At 38.6% G+C, this 15,024-nt stretch overlaps 1 protein-coding gene across 1 annotated transcript in view; it reads left to right on the top strand.

Annotated features, from left to right (window-relative positions):
- The window catches only part of AFF3 (AF4/FMR2 family member 3), a 673,975-nt gene extending 665,442 nt beyond the window's left edge, over positions 1-8,533 (top strand). Inside the window, exons 20-22 of the mRNA XM_044669302.1 lie at positions 473-522; positions 647-870; positions 8,267-8,533. Of these exons, the coding sequence (XP_044525237.1) occupies positions 473-522; positions 647-870; positions 8,267-8,388 (396 nt within the window). The 3' untranslated portion in view covers positions 8,389-8,533. The remainder of the gene's footprint in view (positions 1-472; positions 523-646; positions 871-8,266) is intronic.
- The last annotated feature ends 6,491 nt before the right edge of the window (positions 8,534-15,024 follow it).

Raw genomic sequence — 15,024 nt, 5'->3', positions numbered from 1 at the left:
AAAGCAACACTTTTCTCTCTGCAGAACCAAGGTGATGCCTGTGCTTTAGACTACAAGGAGGAAAAATTCACATCAGCATCACAAAACCATTTTCCTTCATAGCAGTGCTACAGATTAATACCCAAGAAAGTATTATTGGTTGTAAAAGGAAATATTTAGGAACTGTCCATTTAGTATCTTTTACTAGCAAATGCAAAACTTCTTTTCAATTTCTGGATACAAATGTTTGTCTTTTATAATGTGGTATTTTTACCATATTAAAAAATTTTTAATACCCAGTCTTTTAGAGAAGTATATTGAATCTTGCATTTCTTCCAGAGAGATTTTAAAGTATCTTACTTATATATTTCCTTTTTTTAAAGTTCTTTTCTATCTCTGATTTAAATTCATCTGTTACTCTAAATTTGCAATAATGTATTCTGCTTCTTCTCTTTTACTGAACCCTCAGTAAATGCACTTCTTCCCTCCACAGAATTCATCTAAAGCTGCCCAGGCCCCATCTCCTTGGGGTGCCAGTGGAAAGTAAGTTGACTTTGCTGAACAGAAATTAATGCTTGCTAACATCCAAGTGCATCCAAGTGTTGTCCTGTGTACCCATCCCACACTTAATTCTTTTCAATGTTTTGCTTTTCAATCTTCTCAACAGGAGCACAGGAACTCCATCTCCCATGTCTCCCAGCCCTTCTCCAGTCAGCTCAGTGGGTTCTCAGGGGAGTCTCTCAAGCACTAGCACCCCTTCCCCATCATCCATAATTAGCATTCCACATCGGATCCATCAGATGGCAGCCAACCATGTCAGCATCACCAACAGCATTCTACACAGCTATGACTACTGGGAGATGGCTGACAACCTCGCCAAGGAAAACAGAGGTATGCAATTTTAAAAAAAATTTTTATTTAACTTACACCAGTAGCTAGAAGCTGGAGGGGATTTGATCTATTGGCATGATATAAGGATCAGCTGTCATAGTACATTATAAAGAATGCTAGAAAGAGAAGCAGAAGATTAGGATTTGCATCCTAGCTTCACCTACCACTTACTGACAATAGAAAAAGCCACGGAGCTATAGTTACAAGACCTGTCTGTAAGTCTTAGACCATCACCTGCCTTTGGTCTAGACCCATGGTGGCAAATCTATGGCATGTGTGCCAGAACATGCCAGAGTGAGCTGCTCCCCTCCCCCTCTCCAGCATCCTGAGGACATTTCTCCCATAACCCGCTTCTCTGCCCAGCAGCCCAATGGGAGCGCTTCCTCCCTCCCCTATCTGGGGTAAGGCACTGAGGGCCCCCATGTGGCTTGAGGGTTGCGGTGTGGGCATTCCTCTCTAAAAGGTTCACCATCTCTGGCCTAGCCTTTTTCCCTCTGGCTCTTTAGTTTTCTAATCTACAAAATAAGAATAATAATACCTGCAAAGTGACCCAATTGTTGTAAAGAAAGTACTTTGGAAACCTTAAAGCTCTATTGAAATGTCAAACTTTATAACCCTGTGACAATGTCAGCTATTATTATTATGTACCTAAGCATTAATATGCCAAGTGTGATAAGTTCCTCGACATAATAATAATTCACATGGTTATAGGGGGCCTTAAATTTTTGCATTTCCTCACAGTAATCCTTTGAGGTAAATAATAACTCTGTCCCCATTTTCCAAATGAGGAAAGTAAGGCTTAGAAATGCTAAGTGACTTGCCAATACAGAGTAAATATTAAAGCCCCATTCACATTCAGATCTCCGTAATGCTGTCCATTCTACTACATTGCCAGTGACAGAATCAAATATTTGTTGGTTATCTAGTATGAGGAAATATTACACATAGATTCTAAGGATCATACAAAGAAGAATAAGATAGTCTGTGACATCAAGGAGTTTACAGTTTTAAAGGGAAGACAATATAAGCAGCTTATCTTAAGTACAAAATGAAGACTGTCACAGACAATAAGTTCTTTATGAGTTCAGAAGAGAACTGTGGGATGGTGTGGCCATATGACTTTATGACTTCATGAAGGAGTTGGAATTTGAACTGGGCAAGGGCCAGTAAGGTTCTAACAGGTGGAAAAAACAGTGTGGGATAAGAGTTGAAAATCTTTTTAAAATTCTTGAGAGTTACTGAATTACCGTGGTGCCTGACTAGAAAGGAGATTCACATGGTGTAACAGCAGGAGATAAAGTTGGAATCAGATTTGAGGAAACCATAGAATTTTAACATTGAAAAAGACTAAGAAGTCTTTTAATGAATGTCTAACCTAAGGCAACATCCTTACAAAAGTGGTCACTCAATCCCTTTTTAAGCATTTCCAGTGGCAGAGAAATCATTAACTTCTGCATTGGCTCATTCTATTTTTGGATAGTTTGAGAATTGTTAGAAAGATCTTAGTCTACTGGATCAAAAATCTTCCATCATTTCTAATTCTTCCTTTTGGAACTCTGTATAGTTATACCTAATCCCTCTTTCACATGAACAGCTCTTTAAATATTTGAAAACAATCAGTTTCCTCTATATTTTATTTCCTCTAGGTTCAGTATCTCCTGCTCATTCAATTTTTTCACAGGTATTGTGGGTTCTAGAACCTTACAGTATCTTGGTCACTCTGGTCTGGACCCTCGAGTTTGTTAATGTCTCTCTTAAAACAAGGCACCTAGCTAAAGCCATGCATTGTTCAACAGGGAGACCAATGTGCTCCAAGAGATTGTTCCTCCTATTGTTATGACTAAGGGGAAACAACTTAGTAATCTGGTGATGTTGGCAGTGAGGTGGTGCTATGAATAGAGCACTGGACCTGGATTCAGTAAGACCTGAGTTCAAAACCAGCCTCATTCACTTACTAGCTCTATCACCCTAGACAAGTCACTTAGTCTCTGCCTCAGTTTTCTTAATTTTCAATGGGAGATAATAATAGCACCTACCTCTCAGTTTGTTTTAAGGATAAAATGAGGTAATAATAAATAAAAAGTGTTTTGTAAAAAACCCCAAAGCACCATATAAATGCTAGTTTTCATTATTGTTGTTGTTGCTATTGTTATTATGTTGGCACAGGGCCTGGAGACAGGAGAGAATTCTATTCTACACTGACTCACTGTGACAGATAGTATCAGCCAAAATTTTCTGTGTACCTATCTCACAAAGATGTGATGGAGATTGAGAAATGAATATAAATTGCTTGTACCCCTATAGAGAAAATAGAATATTTATAATGTTTATGATATAAACTGAATGTCTGATCGATGATTAGACTCGACGATTATCTTTTTTTAAATACCAATGTTACTTGGCACCACTAGGCAGTCTTCTTTGACTTCAGAGTAAAGGGACATTATACCAGTGACCTCAGAAAAAGAGTTGATTTCTACCCCTATTTTCACTCCCCTCTCTGCAGCCCTATTGGGAGCCTGCAAAATAAATGTGGCTAGTACCTTGCTTGCTCAAGCACTGAGTGAAAAGAATCAATTCAGAAATGACAGTGTTACTCCACAGCAAAGGAAAAGAGGCAACCTCAAAAGAGCTTTCTCTCATTATCCAGGGAGGTGATTATTCCCATGCTTCACAGTTGTAGCAGAACAAAAAGAGGGTTTAAGAATAGAGAGTGCTCACCACTTCCATGACAAAGCTCAGAGGAAATGTTTTGTATTAGATAGTCATTTCACCAACATTTCTGGAAAGGTCTCTTGATCTTCATAGAAACCATCTTCACTTGAAATTCCAGTGCCAGCTCCTACTTTCCTGCTTCCATCTCAGCTCCTGGAATTTGGCAGCTCTAAGAACCTTGATTCCTGGCCTGGCCTTATCTTGGATTTGCAATAGTGCTTTAGACCTTGTATTTTTTTCACTAAATTAGGGGTGGGGGTGGAGGCAGTAGCAGATGGAGAGACTTCACCCTAGGTCCCGTGATAGTCCTTATCTAACATGGTACAAACTGCTTGCAGCAGAAAGTGTAGTACTGTAGTATCAATCACTTTCTGAAATCTAGACAATTAACAAAACAATAGATCAAACCTGGATTTGTAACTATTTGCTGATTTCTGAGGTGTAAATGAGCACAACAAAAGTGTAATAACTGGTTCCGATACATACTAACCCAGCAATATCTTACACCTCTCTAAAGTTGGATGAAGCACCCTTTGTTTTTCTGGTGGGCTAGTAAACATGGAACAAAGAAAGCATGAAAACTTTTTGTGGCATTTAAGCTCTATGATAATGCATCCAGTGTCATCATGAAGGCTATTCCTTCACAGGCTCCTTTGCACCCCAACCCTGTTCACAGTGATCCCTACCAATTGACAGATGAAGACAAAAATTATAAAATGTGGGAGGAGCAACTCACAGGCCTGTCTAAAACATGGAAGCATCACCTTGAGGAAATTTAGCCTCCTATTTTCCCACTGACATCATAAAGATACAAAACATCAGTTGAGTGCTTGGTAGTTCAATTAACATCAAATCCACTGGGCACTATTTTTAGTTAATTCAGTTTCACTGTCATCTCCATCCCTGGCTATCCCAATGTGATGGCAAGCACGCTTTTACAGAAGACAGAATGCAAATATACCAGATAGATCAGGTCATTCCACCCTCCCACAGACTTTTAACTCTGTGGCCACTGTGCCTTAATCTGGACGGATCAGGCAGCACTGGGATCCTCTGCCCTAGATGTTCACTTTCAGGGCTGGCTTAACACCTGCAACTGAAGAAGGGTCAGTCTCTGATGTATTCCTGCACTCCCAAGAAGCTTCACTGGGCAGGATTCTACCATTGCTACAGTGGCTAACAACCTATTCCATGTCTTACACACAATCACCCTAGACTTTTGATGGAAATAAGGATGATAAAGCACCTTTGCACATGTCTAGTCTTGTGAGGGATGCATTTGGTCTACCCAGTGGCTTCAACGGAAGGCTTGTTGCAGACCCTGCCAGCTCTCTTCCAGCCTGTTCCCTGGGTGACCGTAACATGGATTTTTATTATCAGCCTGTCCCCGCCTGAGGGATGTAATCCCATTGTTGTTAGTGCTAGACTCTTTGGCCAGCCCAGCTTTTAATTTCTCCCCCACAATGAATGTGCCACTAAAGCTGAGGCTACCAAACCATTCCTAAAAGAGATTGTCTGGTTCCCCAGCCTTCCCTGTCCCCTCACTGTCTGGGTCACTTCTGGGTGACACAATTGTTTGCCTCCAGATAGAGTCACCTTTCCATGACACCTTTCCTCAGTTTGATATGGGTAACAGAGCTGTGAACCAGTATCCTGGCTAATAATATCCCTTCCCTTTCCCCCTCCCACCTCCCCACCCCACCCCCATCCTTCTAACAACCACATTGCTCTGTTTCCCACCACATTCCTCCATTCATCTAAGAACACACCCTCAGAAACCATGATTTGCATCTTCACTTTCCCTGGAACTCCCCACACCATTATAGTCCCTGCCTTTAATAATTACCTGGGAAGTCAGAGGCAGGCACAGAAGACCATACAGTCATTGTGGCTTCCATCAATACCATCCCACTGTTCTATGGTCTCAAGGACCAGGGAGATGTTCCAGGGTAAGGCTGATGTCCTTCTCATGGCTTCATGGATGTACTTGGGGGCAGGATGAGTGCCAGCATCCAACCAAGAAAGGAGAAGGTAGGAAATATCACCTAATTAAAGAAAGACAGAGACATAAAAAGGCAGAGTGTAGCCATTACACTTCTGCTGCTGGACTACTATAGCTCTGCATAGACCTGCCTGGCTGTAGATCCTCACTCTGTCTCTGTCCTTTGGATTTAGTCTATCCAAGAATTCCAGATGCTGGCTCATCCTGGCCTTTGGTTTACCCTTGTGCTTAGACCTCATCTCTCTTCCCCCATGAGGGAGCTCTAATCTTTTGCTTGCATTGAGTGCTCTGTGCGAGATCCAACAATAATCACTCCTTAGAATAATGATGATAGCAATAGGAATAGAAAAAAGCCTCTATATCCTTGGGGCACTCACTGTGGATATCTGAAACTGCAAATGCAAGCATACGCCAATTGACCCCATATATAATGGGAGTTTCTTGTACATACATACTTGTAATAAAGTTTAACTGATCAACACACAGTAAGACATTAGCAACATTAAATTCAGCCATAATAAAGTACATTGTACATTCTTATATAGTACTGTACAGTAGGTCCCCCCCTTATCTGCAGGAGATACATTCTAAGACATACACATACTCTCTCTCTCTCTCTCTCTCTCTCTCTCTCTCTCTCTCTCTCTCTCGTGGATACCTGAAATTGCAAGTAGTTCTCTTTTTAACTTTTAACTGTATAATATTATGCTCTCTTTTCATACTTGTGCTCCATGGCTAAATGGTCCATGCACCCCACCCCCAAAAAAAGAACCTGCAAGTGAAAGCAAAAGAACCGTGCTTAGAGAGATCCCCACCATAGACAGACTACCACTGCAAGCAGACCTCTGGTGCAGAAAAAGGACACTTTCGCTCCACCTGGCTTGCCTGTCTATGGCTCAGTCCAGCCTCCACATATCATTGCCCATATGCCAACCACCTTCCTGCCTCACTCCTTCCCCTGGAATGACTGCAGAGCACTGCAGGAAAAAAAAAAGGGAAAGGAGGGACTGCTGTAATAGCAGCTAGCATTTATATGTCACTTTGAAGTTTGTAAAGGGCTCTACATGTCTAAGGGTCACACAAGTATCTAAGGAGCTAAATTCAAGATTTCTGGACTCCAAACAGTCTATCCACTCTACCACCTAGGAGCTTTGCTAAAGGAGCTGAATGAAGGAAGGCGATGATGGAACCAATGATCATGACAGTATCATTAGGGTGTTTCTTTTTACCTACAAAAAGCTCTGCCTGCATGTCTATTTTGCCTTCCTAATGTCTGTGTTTTTAACTTTAAGCTAAAAAACCTAATGCAATATTGAGCTTCATTAATAAAAAGAATGTGAACAGGACAAAAGAAATTATAGCACCAATGCCTTCTGACCTGTCAGATGTTAAGTTCCACATTTTAGGAAAGTAATTCATAAACTTGAGCATGTCTAAACTAGGAGAGAATTTGGAAATTGGAAATCTTCATATGAAGATTAAATGAAGGAACTAAACACACAAAGGCTTGAGAGTTAGAATAGCTTTTGTTATTTGAAGGGTTGTCTTATAGAAGAAGGATCATTAGCTTTATTTTGCTTATTCCCAAGATGGTGCGTAAAAGTTGCAGAGATGCAGATTTTGGCTTGATAGAAGGAAAAACTTTTGACAATTAGAGCTGTCCCAAAGTCAAATGAGCTGCCTTAGTAATTAATAAATTCCTTTAATAGTGGAAGTTGGGTAATAGTTGGATGACTAACATGGATGGGTGTGGAAGGAGATGTGTGTTCGGTTTATGGATTAGACTAGATGACCCCTTAGAGCCCCTCCAATTCTAGGACTCTATAAGGGATGAATCTTTTTTTTTTTTTTGTAAATAAGGACCTAAGTAGTTTTTGCTATTGTTTTTAAAGATTATTCTTATTGCATAGGATGTTTTCTTGAGTTGGTGAAGAGAAGCTGAAGGAACAAGACATCAGACTATAAATATTTACTTAGGGACACAAAGATATGCCCAGTACCAGAAAGTGGTACCAGTGGCACACTGAAGCAGAGAGAACGAAAGATAAATCACAGCCACCTTCCCACCTCCCTACGTTTCATTGTGAAGGCAGTCTTACTTCTTTCTACTCTATCTTCCATCCCTGGTCCAACTATGGTTACCCTGCCACCTCTACTGCTTCCATGATTCTTAATCTGAGAAGCTAACTGGGTACCCATGAGAAACCTGATAGTGATGCCAATGACACAATAGTATCTTCAGAAACATTATTGCTTCCTTAGACCACGTGTTCAAATGAACACAAAACAATCAAACGCTAGGTAGGGTGTAGAGAGAATTTGGAGAGCTGAAAAAAAATCTCATTTATTTGATGATCTGATAAACAGAGGTTGTTTGATCTAGAACTGTGCTATATTATAATTTATGTGCCTTATAGATAATCTATTAATGTCTAATCTTTTCTGTTTTCCTTTTTCTCTTTGTCTCACTTTCTTCCTCTCTCTTTCCTTTTCTTCCATCTTTCCAACCTTACTTTTCCAGGTAAAATTTTGTGGGAGTCACATGAATAGGACAGAATCTTTAATGAATAGAAGGCATAAGCGATATATATTTGTATATTTTTTCTTCCAAATTCAATGTAATTTCATTCACAAAAGTGACAGGATTCCCTTTTAATAATGACTATTTCTTTTCTCTAGAGTTCTTCAATGATCTGGATTTGCTGATGGGACCTGTGACACTGCATAGCAGTATGGAACACCTAGTTCAGTACTCCCAGCAAGGACTGCATTGGCTCCGAAATAGTGTTCACTCATCGTAGTGATTGCGTGCCATTTAGCCGGACTGTGTAATAATCTCCCATGGACTGTTCAATTATTCTGGACACTGTGCTACCGAAATTCTCAGTCACAGCATTTATCCAAATGAAGGTGAATATTTCTTCAGCATTGAACAATGATATTTTTCCAGGGTGTGTGTATTTGCAAGTGTGGGTGTGTCTGAGGTTGTCTGTGTATGTTTGTAAAATATATGCAGCTCTTCAGAATTCATCTTCCCCTCCTGTAGTCTCCATAACCTTAGGATAGGCAGAAGTGACAAGAGATGTCTGAATAGAGAAAATGCACACATACATACATGCACATACACACACACACCACATTTGCTTTCTATTTCAATATTATACCTTGGATTCTTAGAAAATTCAGCCAAAATCTCATGGGTTAGTTAATCAAGTGCAATAAAGCACATTGAAAGCTTGACTGCCAATTTAGATACTCCTAGAACATTATTGATTTCTTTTTTCAGTCTTAATGTACTGTCTCTTCCCCTCATTTGCTGATTGGTGTGTGTTAATGAGTAATTGAGAAATGGAATTTAGTATGTTATTTTTTGTGCAGGAAGCTTCAGTGGATTTCATGTTACCTTGATTCAATTTTCTGTTACAACTTCACCTATCATTCAGCCTTATTTTATCATCTAAAAATACAACAGTAAGCAAAAGAGATTTTTCCTAATTACCTTTCTTTTCCTTACTTTGCACCTCCAAATTAGAGTGGTGGTAAAGGCACTGAAATGAACAAAAGAAAAAAATCCAGTGGCTTGGAACATAAATTGATATTAAAGACACGTGGCAAGGCTTTGCAACTGAAAAGCAGAAATCACTTATTCAGGTGACATCAGACATATAAACACATTTTCAATTCTCAGTCTCTTTTGTAAAGGCCATATGGAGCAATGTCTTATCTAACTGCCAGAAATTTTCAGTCTTTTCCATGATAGCTTTCTTGCAAATGTAGGCCAAATCGGGACATAACCTAGACTGTCTCCTTACCAAAAGTCTGGGTTTGCTGCTTATCATGCTAAGAACCATTTACTATAATAAATCCATATAATCCTCTCACTCTTCTTGCATAATCTACCTAGTGAAAGGCTTTAATATTTCTTGATTTGGGAAACATTTCCAGGTAATGTTGACAAGCTTCCTTTTATCGAGGGGAAGGCTGAGGGATGGTATTAATCCTACAACAAAAACTATGCTTTTCTTTGGAACAACAGAGACCAATGACCATTTGCATCCTCTGTAGTGAGTCTTATATACATACTTTCCTTTGCAGTTAGTAAAGGTCTGTTTGTTAATGTTTTATTCACTATTCTGACATCTCTTATTATTATCAGTTTTCATTAGAAATGTAGCCTTAATCAGATTTTTGTCACTTCTAAATTGAGCTTTGAAGTTGAGAAATTATGTCCCAGAAAAAAATCTTTGAGGTCATAAAAAATAGCCATATCTTTCCAAAGCCTAATATTTCCAAACTGTGTGTATACATACATATGTATGTGTTTTATATATGTATAATGCATCCTACTAATGCCACCATTGCATACATGCCATCAAATCACCCTAAAGAAGGAACGTGATAGAGTATGCTTTTTTAAGTGTTTCAAGGTAATAGAACTAGAAAGAACTTAGAAGAGATGCTGACATACACCTGGCCTAAGTACCAATGTTCTCATTTCTTTGATTGCAGCATGTTTCCCATTTCTTGTCAGCTTAATCTTGTTGGAAAGTCCAGTCTCCAAAAATACCTTCGCTGGGTTTACTGGTTTCAAATTATGTGAATGCTAGAGCTATCTTGGTGATGATTTGGAAATTAATTTGAAATTTTATGCCTCAATAAGTGAAGGCCTTACCAGACTTGTCTTGGGCTTTTGTCTCAGGGTGTTTGGGTTAGATCAACTCAATGTTATTTTTTTCAATATTCATTTTACCTTGGGTGCTTCATAGATTTTTTTCTAGGTTTCTCTGACTGGTAATTGGCAGATCCCTACAATTCTGTCCTCTGTTGGAAACATTCATCACATAATTAGAATTTAGAGCCATGCTTTTTTTAATCCTTCTGAACTCTGGAAAAGGTTAGACCTCTCACATAAACTGTGTTCCATAGAGATGCTTTGCAATTCAGAATGAGAATACTCCCCTATGATGCTATTACATTGCTTGCATCACGAGTGTCTCTACTAGGTCTTTTCTAAGTTGTGTACAGTTTTGTTTTGTTTGGGACTTTTGGTAATCTCCCAGATTTTATCATGTAATTAAATTAAATCAGGGTCTCTATATATTTAGACTGATTATGTGGACACCATTTTAATTGGTGCCTTGGCAATCAGTATTTCCAACAAGGCATTTTGCAGTGGGTCATTTTGATGATTAGAATAGATATCACAGGTGTTTGTTTCTTCTGCCCTGAATGGTGAGGCAGTAGCACCTGTTTCATTTGGAAACAGAACTGTGACAAAAACACTTTTTAGTGACTGGTCTCCCCTTGATTGATATTTGTGAAAGTCATTCCTTTCCTATCTTTTTTCACTTTTAGTTTTCTATATATCTTTGCATTTGATCTCTTTTTACTTTGGAGATAAATTCTGTTCTCAGGAACCAAATATGAGCTTGATTGAGGTCAAGCCCTCTCTGACTTTAATAGGAGTTTGTCCTTAATCACAGTGACAGAATTATCTTCAAATGGGAGTAATCCAAATATATCCTGAGCCAAAATCTGGCATTTGTTGTACGTTCCTTGTGAAATATTTTGATTAGATATGGCTTCACAAATCAGATTCGTGTGCAGAATTATGCAGAGAGAGATTTGGTTAAAACACATACTTCTTAATATTGTAGATAGGAACTTGGTCCCACAGAATGAAGGAGATGGAATCAAAATAAGTGAAAGTGCTTTCAAATTGTTTATCACATTTAAGCACACAAAATGCAATACCAGGAAACTTTCTGCACTAAAAATCAATGATCATATTTATAACAATTATCAGTGCATTACATCATGATGTGTACATTTCTGGCACTCCATACATAAGATACAGTTTGTGAAAATGAATACATTTAAGTATATGTATACAATACAGCTAAACCATAAAAATGTAGTCAGCCTGAAGGATATTACTAGTGCCTAAATATTGAGTACATGTCACTGGATGTTCATTTCACCTTGGAAGTGCAGTAATTGTTACAAAACTAATTAGTGCAGCTAATCATTACTTAAGATCACATCTTTGAAACTGTGCAGTAGTATATGTATAATATATATGAAGTATATATACACATGTATACATGTATATTTTTAAATAACATTTTTTCCACAGTTTTCACAGTTTTTCCAGAGCTACTGTTAAAAAAAAATCTATATTACACAAAAAAGCAGAATTTTTTTTCCTAAGGAAGTAGACACTCTGCACACCCAGTTAACATTGTGGTTTATCTGTTTCTAGATACCCAAGAGACTTTAGCAGTCACCAGCCTTAATGCATGTACAGAATATTCTTGTGATTTATCTGTGTTTTTTTTAATCCTCATAAAATTGGAATTTATAAACATGTCTGCCTTTCTAAGGTTGCAGATGTTACATTAAGTGATTTATGCTGTAAAATGGGAGAAGTTGAATTGTAAGTAAAAAATATCAACTGAATTCCATAAATTTTTATAAGAAAAATTCAAAATTGAAATGTTTTTCAAATCAGTATCTTTCATTCATGAAGCTTCCTTTTTATGCATCTTTTTATTGATGCCCCACACTAGATCATTAGCCTAAGCCTAATTCATGATGCAAACATATATATTCTCTTCATGAATTCTACCATTCCTTCCTTTTGCTGCCCCTCCAGACCTCCTCCAGTCTACACACACACACACACACACACACACACACACACACCCCTAATTCACCAGACTGTCCAAAAGAAACAAAAGGCCTCAAAAAATGCATGTTTGTACATGTATTTTTGAGTCTGACCGACATAAATTTATTTATCCCTAACGTACTTTTTAGCTGGTTATCAGTTGTACCAAATCCAAGGTGTCTGAGCTCAGTTTATACTGAGGGAGCAAATGACTTGTAGTGTGCCATTTTCCAACTCTTGGCACCATTATACATTAACCTTTGCTAGCATTAAAAAAAACCTATGTAAACTTTTAATTCAAGAAAATGCAGGTCTTAGAATAATGACTTGCCATGCTATGTCCTCCTGTGTAGGAAAAAAGAACTTTTTTTTTTTAAGATCACATCTTATATCTCACCCCTTAGGAACCTAGCTTTCTACCTTTGCCCATTTCAGTAAAGTTATTTCAAGTCCTTTCTCTTTTTGTCCTGCCATACTTCTTTGAGTTATTCATAAGAATTTGACCAAAAAATAGCAACAGGTGATTTTCAGAGGTTCCATTCAGCTAGTCAGATTCGTTCAATCATTACCTGCAGCAAGACCCTTGGTGCACTGACCACAAAGGACTAGATTATTCTCCAGAAGAAGAGGGAGAGAATACTTTGCATTCCTTGCCTTAGAGATCCTCCAATGAGGAGGTATCCTTTGGAGCTAATGTTATCCTTTGGACCATGGTCTTTCTCACATTGGGTTAAACTTGATTGAGGGCTAAACTTCCAACAGAATCACTTTTTGTTTTACAGCACTTCTATTTTCACTGAAACTTGGAACTAGTGGAGATTCACAAAACGTAAAAAGAAAAGTGAAAACCAATAACAAATAAAACTGAGTTTCAAATTTGGGGTCAGTTCTTCTATTTTCTCATGTGCCCATTTCTAAGAAATAACAGCTTTTACATCTTAACAGATTGGCCTGACTTATGGCATAGAAATCATTTAGGCTTCTGATTCCTTTTCCTGTTGTCCAGACTGTATTATTCTGCTGTCAGACAGGCTATACTTGTTTGTTTGACATAAGGAAAATTATAAAAACTACCCTCTCTAACTAATTGCATATGACCAGGGTTCATTTTTATAATTAATTGGTACCATAAGTCTGCTGAGGGGTACACTGTTGATGGGATGCAGAGGGATTTAGCATCACAGCTCTCACTCACACTAATGGGAATCAGGGGATTAAATCCCCATGTATTAAGTTGACAATTTACCTCTTACAGCCAATTTTTAAATGCATTGATCTGAGGAGTGAATGCAAGACAGTAATTATTAGTGAGCACTGGGCCAGCTGTAGTGTTTAAGTGTCAGTAAATATTGAAGAGACTTGAAAATATAAATAATAGCCTGTTTATTTCATACAGCAAAAGTAGTTTTTGTTTCTAGAGATGATTCCTAACTTTGGGAGTTTTGTAGTCCTTGTAGAAAATGTAAGGTTTGGGTTTTTTTTTTATTTCATTCATTATTCCTTACCCCAAGTGATTCTGCACAAGTTACACACAGCCTCAATTTTCTCATTTGTAAAATAGAGGGTCCTATAAGGCCCCTTCCATCACTATAGCAGTGATGCTTTTTTTTTCTTTTCAGTTTTCCATAAGGTAAAAATTGTTGTTTTCCCCTGGAATTTTTGGAGTTTTTCATGAATACTCAAAACTAAACAAACTAGGAAAGAAAAGGGAGAGAATATTTCTATCCAGAGATGTGCCTCTGGAAAATATCTTTCTGAATTGTGTTTTATTCACTATGGCTAAAGATAATTTAGTTTTAAAGGAATTCCCATCTGACATCTTGCCCCAGCAGTATACAAATCACTACAAAGCCAGACCTTGGCACTACGGTTAAGATGGCAATAATCCTATGCATAAACTGCCCCCCCAATCTTTAGTTAGAGAAACTATTGTAGCATCACCAAAGTCTTCACAAATACACAGAGGCCTATTTGTATAGTAAAATATAAATATTGACTCTCTCTTGCAATTTGCCTACTATTTAATAATCCCTCACAGTTTCTAGAGTAGTCAGATCAGACCAAAAGGCCCTTATCTGTGACATGCAGCGTTCCCTTATCTTTTTTCCCCTGTATAATACTCTAGAAGTTGCAGGGAGCATCATGACTTTTCAGTAGGATAGCATCAGATCATGGTGGGGCACTGAGGAAGCAAAATTGTAGTGCAGAAATGGAGGGAGTGTGAGCCCCAATTCCTTCTCTCCCACTGCCCTGTTGTATGTGACCCAGGGTAAAGCTGCTTCTCCAGGCCTCAGTAAATGAGATTCACAACACCAACTACCTCACTGAGACAACCTGAGAATCAAAAGGTTCCTCCATATACTTGGAGATCCCAAGATACAAAGTGCTCAGGAGGTATTCATGCGGTTACTATGGCAGCAGCACTCCTAAAGAATATTCAGTACATCTGCAAACCCCCAGATTCCAGCCCGTGGGAATCTCGAGATGTAAAACCATACTCCCTACCGATAACCTTTTCTGATTCTCGGCCTCCACTTAGATCCCGAAAGCTAGAAACTGGAGGATGAATAGAGTAATCCCTCTGCCTTTGGGACTGGAGAGGAGGGGAATTGGGATTCCCCAGGTTGGGAGATTTTCCCTTTGGCCAGTACCTGAAAGAGATAGATGTTACCTTGGTGGCTACCCTGCCTAGCCGTGTGCACACTACTAATTAACCAGCAGGAGTGATGCCAGGTGCATCAGGGTTGCTAAGTAACTCAGGCTGGGT

This window comes from Gracilinanus agilis, chromosome 3 (genome assembly GCF_016433145.1).
Source record: "Gracilinanus agilis isolate LMUSP501 chromosome 3, AgileGrace, whole genome shotgun sequence".
Taxonomy (NCBI): domain Eukaryota; kingdom Metazoa; phylum Chordata; class Mammalia; order Didelphimorphia; family Didelphidae; genus Gracilinanus; species Gracilinanus agilis.
This window is presented reverse-complemented; position numbering and strand designations above follow the sequence as displayed.